Genomic DNA, 8,274 nt, shown 5'->3' with positions numbered 1-8,274 from the left:
CTAGGCCTTTACGAGGCGTCTTAAAGGGTGTGGAAATAGGGATTAAGGTGTGTGAATATGCACACCCTTTGTAGTTTTGACTATGTATGAATAATGAAAACCATGTGATAAAGATGGAGTAGGATCAAACACAAACCACATTTCGCATACAAACTGTAAGAACCATTTAAAAAGTGACATGTGACATCCAAACAAGTATAGAGAAATAGTAAAATAATAACCTAAATAATATCAATTATATTGAATTCCCTATAATTATGCTAACAATCAATTAATTCTTTATTTGGATATTACTTTTGTTTTCATTGTGCTGATATAGTTTTTTATGAAGAAAAGTGATATGTCATTCACATGTGTGCTAGAATCAATTATCTTGATTAATTTTCATGTACTACTATAATTCAAAAGTGCTACTTTTATGTATGTATTGTTTTCGTATGTTCTAATTTAAATTTTTTTAAGTGCTAGGATTTGTTTGTAGGATAAATATGGTTTGCACCGGAACCAACCCCTGATAAAGAGAAACCCTAGTTACTATATTCTATATAATCACAAAGAAACAAAATCAAATCATATCTCCTAATTATTATTATGAAACTATTATTATGATAAAGAAAACCCTAACTAGTACATTCTATCAAACATTATACATCCAACTAGGAAGTCAACTAGAAAGAAACATATGTATTATACAAACAACATAATTTCTATCCCACGTAAATGCTTGGATCGTGTAATCTTTGAGATGGTATAGCTATTAGTGGTATCTTTTTCTTAGTCACAAATCCAAATTCATCTTAGAGTTCAAACTCCTTATCTTTAGGTAAACTCCACTCAAAGGAATGCAAAAGCGATGCTAGTATATACACCAACATCTTCTCCCCAAGGGGGATTCCTGGGCATATTCTTCTCCCTGATCCAAATGGTATAAATTTCAAATTATTTCCGTTGTAATCCCAATTATTGTTCAAGAACCTCTCGGCTTAAACTCCCTTGTAGATCGAACCTTGATAACATCGGAATAAAATCAGAGACGTTAAGAGCTCCTATTAACTCTATAATCTTAAGCTCAACTTCTCGGAAATCGTCTCCAATATAGCTATTATCCTTCCGTTCACCATATTTGCTACAACCCCATAACATGCTTGTCACAACATTAACCTCTATCTGAAAAGCAATTTTGTTAATATCGACTTTGTCCCCAATCCTAGTGTAAACTTCGCTCAATTAACGCCATAAGTGTTGGCCAAGACTGTTTGTGGAGGGCAGCGGTTAGCAAAGGTCTGGTTCATGTCACGAGCCACAACCTTTACGAGGTCCATAGAGTTCACCACAACATGAAGCTTACTTCCAAGCCGCAGGCTGAATATGGGACCATATTTGTGAGCCATCTCGGTGAATCTTTCATGTAAGTTGTTGCGTAGAAATGGGAGGTAACCTACAAATGGTAAGCCGTAAGGGCCTGGTGGCAAACGAGTTGTGTCCTTAAAATATGATAAAGTCCATTTGGACCATACAAGTACTAGTGTTGGAATAGAAATGGTGAGAATAGTGCAAGCAAACTGGTCTTGATTGTTTGTTTTGGACTTCCCGCCACCATGACCAGAAGGTGATGATTGTATGATAAATATCATATCCAACTTCTGATATCTTTTTTGCTACAAAATATATGTGGAAAGTCTGGTTTATATCATGTAGCGATGGCTGATTTCGGTGAGATATCAGGATTTATCCAAATATAATTTTACCAAAAGGACAAGTAGAAGCCTAAACTAAAAATACACATGTTATGTATGTTATGTTCAGCTAGACACGTAGCATTGTCGTGTAAACTTAAAACAAATAATTGACAACTAGTTTAATACCCGTCCGGTGGACGGGGAATTCAACGTCATAATAACATCACCTATTGGTTTATTTCTTTGAGTACTTTTAATTAAAAAAAAATATTACAATTAGCAGTGCGTTTAAAGTTAACAATTAACTGATTTTACTAATTTATTTTGTGATGGTGAAACTTCAGGTACAATTGTCCATTCCCATTCACCATTCCTACAACATGGGCAATCTAAGAGCCTTTGATGCCGGCTGCAAATGTGATAAATTCAGACTCAAAAGCTTGAAGGAAGCTATATACTTTAACAATACATAATGCTACTGTGGACTTCAAAATTAAATTTTTAATGTAAAAATACCTTATAATCAGTAAGAAGTAGAAAAGGCCCAACAATTGCCACCCCATCTACTTCTTTGCAATGTAGTTATAAATTTTATATACGCAATTTTAAAAAATTCAAATTTCAAGATTCAATGACAGTATGACACATTGTTGAGTGTTCACTATGTGAAATGTATAAACTATAGAGAAGCGTCACTCATAGTTTAGTACCTATTGTCCTACTCTATAATCACTTTGTGTGGAGCATGTGACCCCAAGACCAAGCCCTATGTGAAATGTATGAACTATAGAGAAGTGATACTCACAGTTTAGTACCTACTCTATAATAATCTTGTGTGGAGCATGTGACCCCAAGACCAAGCCTACACAATAGATAAACCTTAATTATTCGAGAATTGCAAAAAAAGTATATAAACAAAAAGAAAAGTAATTCTGACAAAACAACATTGACGTTGATTCCAAATATGAAAAGATTTTACAATGGGTTCTTGATGTTGAACTAAATAAACATCTATATCACCTTCCACAAAGACTCATCACATATTGAGCTTGCCATATTAACATACCTCGAGCTTGATTTAGGAACCCGTCAGCTCACACCCTTTGACTTTCTTATTATTAGTTAACCTCTCATACCTGTTTTTCTTTTTACTCCATCATGTCAGCTGTTATCTTGCTATAAAAGTTTCCTCCACAATTTTTCAAAGCCAGCTCCCACTTGCAAAATCTCTTCCTTAAAGTAGTATCAGAGCCACCGATCAACAATTACAATTCTGCAAAACATTATCAAGTGCACAACCCTACGTTTTTTTTAAAGATATCAACACATGACGACCAACGGAGGAATTCAAACCCAGATTCCAAAATTACTGGGACAGAATTACTATCACTGGCACATACAAATGAGAGTTTTACTAGAATCACAAGATTTATGGACGATAGTGGAAGAAGGATATGCAGAACTTCCGTCAAATGCATCAGAGAATGAACAGAACATTCAGAAAGAGAAGATTAAAAGGGACAAGAAAGCGTTGCATATTAAGTTTCAGGCCGTTAAAGAAACAGTGTTTGAACGTGTGGCTACGTGTAAAACTTCTAAGGAAGCATGGGAAGTCTTGCACAAAGCGTACAAAGGCGAGAACAGGGTGAAAACGGTAAGATTGCAAACCCTAAGATGTGAATTCGATGCATTAAGAATGAAAGATAGTGAAACGATAGAAGATTACATTAATCAACAACAGTAATAGTTAATCAATTACGTCTGAATGAAGAAAGAATAGAGGAACAACGAATTATCAAAAAAATTCTCAGAAGTTTAACAAGAAAATACGAATCAGTGGTGGTAGCCATAGAAGAATCCAAGGATTTAAATGCAATTTCCACAGAGGAGTTGCTTGGGATTCTGCAATCACATGAATTAAGATTAAAACAGTATGATGATGCACCAACGGAGCAGGCCTTTCAAGTGCAAAGCAATTATTATGACAGATCGAAACAATCTAGATCTGAAAATACAGGCAGGGGATGTGGTAAAGGAAAAGGAAGATTTAATGGATCAATTCGGTGTTTTAATTGTCAGAAGTTAGGACACACAGCAAGATTTTGCAATAAAAGGGACGAAAATGACAGATCTGGCAATGTTATTCTGCATAAAGATGAAGCAGAAGACGAGAATGATGACACCATGTTCATGCTATTCAACGTGGAAGAAGTCATAAAGAACGATTGTTGGTATTTAGACAGCGGATGCAGCAATCATATGACGGGTGATAAAAATCTATTCATAACATTAAATGAATCTGAACGACGAGAAGTGAGAACTGGAGATGACAAATGGCTCGATGTACTCGGCTGTGGAGACGTAAGAATTAAAGTTAAAGGGGTAGAAAGATGAATTCCTAACGTGTTTTATGTGGAAGGATTAAAACACAATTTACTAAGTATCGGTCAATTGATTCAAAAGGGATATGATGTGAGGTTTAATGATCGGTAATGCACGATTAAAGATCCATCCGGAATCTGCATTGGAATTGTAAGAATGACAGGAAATAAGATGTTTCCTCTAAACATGAACCATGACTTGACACCTCGGGTATGCAACATGACAACCTCAGAATCTTCGGGATTATGGCATCGGCGGTATGGGCACTTGAACTTTGACACGTTATATGATATGGGCATGAATGAAGTGCTAAAATGTTTACCGAAAATCACTAAGTCACACAATGTTTGTGAAGAGTGCATCTTTGGTAAGCATGCTAGGAAACCATTGGCCAAACAGGCAACATGGCACGCTAAGGAACCTCTACAACTCATTGATTCGGACATATGTCGACCTATGAGGACTCAATCTATAGGAGGTTGCAAGTACTTTATTACCTTCATAGACGATTTCTCTAGAAAAACGTGGGTGTATTTTCTAAAGTTCAAGTCTGATGCTTTAAGTTATTTTAAAACATTTAAAGCACTCGTGGAAAATCAAGTCAATCATAAGATAAAATGCATACGAACAGACAGAGGTGGAGAATATTGTGGTCATGAATTTCAAGATTTTCTCAAGGAGAATGGAATACGTCATCAACTTACCACAAGCTATACACCCCAACAGAACGGTGTGGCCGAGAGAAAAAATAGGACATTTATGGAATTAAGTAGAAGCATGTTAAAGATGAAAGATTTACCGAATACATATTGGGCTGAAGCTGTAGCATGTGCTACCTATTTGCTGAACCAAGCAATCACAAAAAGTATACCCAATATGACACCACAAGAAGCTTGGAGTGGAAGGAAGCCCAACGTTGAGCATCTTAAAGTTTTCGGCTGCATCGCTTATGCACACGTTCCAAAACAGCAACGTAGCAAATTAGATGACAAAACTGAACGAACCATCTTTGTTGGCTATAGCGAAAATAGCAAGGCTTATAAATTATATAATCCGGTGACAAAGAAGATTATCATAAGAAGAGACGTTATATTCAATGAAAGTCAACGTTGGATTACCAACAAAGGAAGTCAAGAGATGCCATGCATAGAAGTTAATAGTCCCGAAGATGATACTCAAAGAGAGGTGGTGGAAGATCAAGACCAACCTGAAACTTCACAGGGGAATGCTCGTGGATAGGAACCTTCGGACGCGAATACTCAGAATGAAAGTCAATTTAATGATCACGACGAGGAGGTGAATACAGCCGAGAACTTGAACAGTGGGATTGAAGATGCAGACTCATCATCCTCTTCAAAAAATGAAGTTATAAGAACTCGAGCAGTGGCTGATGTATATCACAAATCAAAGCCACTCACAAAAGCTCAAGTTAACGCACTATATGATAAGATCAAGGTAATTCAAATAATGTTGTGAATTTTGTTCTCTTTGCTGATACGGATCCAGTAACATACGAAGAAGCATGTAAAGAAACCAAATGGAAGGATGCCATGGATAAAGAGATGGATTCAATAATAAAAAACGCAACCTGGGAATTAGTCGAACCTCCAAAGAACCAAACCCCGATAGGAGTGAAGTGGATATACAAAACGAAATATGACGAGCATGGAAAAATAAGTAAACATAAAGCGCGATTGGTGGTGAAGGGCTACAAACAGAAATACGGTATCGATTATCAAGATGTTTTTGCTCCTGTAATAAGTTTTGATACAGTTAGGCTTGTACTAGCATTAGCTACGCATCATGGATGGTATTCATATCAAATGGATGTAAAGACAGCCTTTCTAAATGGCAACTTAAAGGAGCAAGTGTTTATCGAACAACCAGAAGGGTATATCACAAAAGGTGAAGAAAGAAAGGTATGTAAACTAAAAAAGGCTCTTTATGGTTTAAACAAGCCCCGAGGGCTTGGTATAGTAGAATAGAGGGATATTTCACATCACGTGGTTTCAAGAAGTGCATCTATGAACATACCTTATTCATCAAAATATCTAAAGGTGTGAGGATCAAAATTTTCTTGTATGTCGATGACCTCATAATAGCCAACGATTCCTTAACCATGTTAAATCACTTTAAGGAGTCAATGAAAACAGAATTTGATATGACTGACATGGGAATTCTGCATTACTTTCTCCGAATGGAAGTCTCATTTAAGAATGGAGACATTGTTCTTTCGCAGCAGCAATATGCAAGAAGTTTATTAGACAAGTTCAATATGGCGAGTTGCACGGCTATTTCAACTCCAATGGAGTATGGTTTACGTCTATCCAAACAAGATCCCGATGACGAAATAGACCCAAATATCTACAGCAGACTAGTTGGCAGCCTTATGTATTTAACTAACACAAGACCAGACATTATGTTTGCGGTTAACAAAATTAGTCATTTCATGGAACAACCGAAGAGAAGTCATTGGGAAGCTGGGAAAAGGATCCTAAGATACGTAAAAGGAACGATAAATCAGGGGCTAGTTTATTCTAAAGGATGCAAAGGCTCATTAATTGGTTTCAGAGATAGTGATTGTGCAGGAAATATCGACGACAGTAAGAGCACATCTGGATATGTGTTTCAATTCGGATCTGGGGCTGTAGCCTGGTAGTCAAAGAAACAAAAGGTGGTAGCTTTGTCATCAGCAGAAGCGGAATATATCGCACTGTCCATGGATGGATGTCAAGCTCTTTGGCTCAAAGGAATTCTGGATGAATCGGAAGAAAAGATCGACCATCCTCTGGTAGTTTACTGCGACAATAAATCGACTATATGCTTGGCCAAAGATCCGGTATATCATGGCAAGAGCAAACAGATAAGGATTAAGTATCATTTCATTCAGGACCTGATTAAGAATGATGATATAGAAGTGCGATATTGCTCAACCAAACAACAAATAGCTGATGTCCTCACTAAAGCTCTGCAACCAAAGGATTTCCTGCGTTTAAAGGAGTTCCTGCACATCGCTGCAATCTAGCTTACGGGAGGGTATCAGACGAATAGGATTTATAAGCTAGATCATATTATATCAGTTTTATTATTATAAATAAAGTATGTAACGTTATTATTATTTTTCTAACCTAGTTTGAGGCGGTTATCATTATGAAACCCCTCGTATATATGTAAACATGATGTAACGAATTCATTTACCAATTCAATCAAGAACATCTTCAATTACTCTCATTCGGAATCCAAGTCTGGTAGTGTATTTAATTCCAATATTTCAGTCGAGTTTCTATTTGTTTCAGTGAGATTTTGATGAGTTTCGGTTGATTTTCGGTGTGATTTTATGTTCTTCGGACAGTTTACATCAGATTTCATATTGATTCTGGACTAATTCGATCAGGTTTTGGGGATTTTCGATTGAAGTTTAGCTGTGTCGTTTGAGAAATTAAGTCAGTTTCATTCTGTTCTAACTTTTGACTGAATGACTTTTTTGAAGAAATTCGCCGTTGATAATGGCAATTGTACTATGCTTGATAAGAAGTCGCCATTAACAATGGCTTATGTTGGTACAAGTGCAGAATTCGCCATTATAAATGGCTTTTTGTGCAGGATTTCAAAAAAATTGCCATTACAGATGGCTATGGTAGCTTTACAAATGATTGTGCCACAAACCTGCATCTCATGTAAATTTGCCATTTTGACTGGCTATGGCACGAATTGTGAAATACTTTTAGGAGTGGCATTAGTTGTCAAATGTTTCCTCATATTGGCACTACTTCTGTAAAAAAACCCCCATTAAACAGAACCAAGAACGTAATCAAACAGTAAAAGAATTAGCCTCTGGTCTAATTTAACAGACTGTTAATTTAAAAAAAAAAAAAATCAAGAGTTCAATATTGAGTTTTTGTAGATGAATATGGATTTCATGCCATTTTAAATGTTTGTTGGAAAATACGTCAGTTTATGTAGAAGACAATGAAAGGAAGATGAGACGGAGACAAAGCCCCAAGTAAAAACGAAGTTATCAAAATACTATACTCGATAGAGAGAACGTCTAACTAATACTCAACTAACTGCGAAATCAACTAACTAAACTATTGCTAACTTATTTTCTATTACTAGTAGAGGCTTGCATTACATAATCATTGTTGTTTCAAGGGCAGATATCCAACTAAGTACAAGGAGTATCCAACTCTAAAGAGCCAAACTCGACCAAGAT

At 36.3% G+C, this 8,274-nt stretch overlaps 1 protein-coding gene and 1 pseudogene across 1 annotated transcript; one reads left to right on the top strand and one right to left on the bottom strand.

Moving 5' to 3' along the window:
- Positions 1 to 729: 729 nt before the first annotated feature.
- LOC110901908 lies at positions 730 to 2,813 on the bottom strand (annotated as a pseudogene).
- Positions 2,814 to 3,006: 193 nt separating this feature from the next.
- LOC110901909 lies at positions 3,007 to 4,073 on the top strand. The gene is made up of 2 exons (XM_022148667.2): positions 3,007 to 3,419; positions 3,491 to 4,073. Exons 1-2 carry the CDS (start codon positions 3,007 to 3,009, stop codon positions 4,071 to 4,073), a joined length of 996 nt encoding a protein of 331 aa, XP_022004359.2.
- Positions 4,074 to 8,274: the final 4,201 nt, after the last annotated feature.

The sequence above is a fragment of the Helianthus annuus genome, chromosome 13 (assembly GCF_002127325.2).
Source record: "Helianthus annuus cultivar XRQ/B chromosome 13, HanXRQr2.0-SUNRISE, whole genome shotgun sequence".
Lineage (NCBI taxonomy): Eukaryota > Viridiplantae > Streptophyta > Magnoliopsida > Asterales > Asteraceae > Helianthus > Helianthus annuus.
The sequence above is the reverse complement of the archived record's forward strand: the minus strand, read 5'-3'. Positions and strand labels throughout refer to the sequence as shown.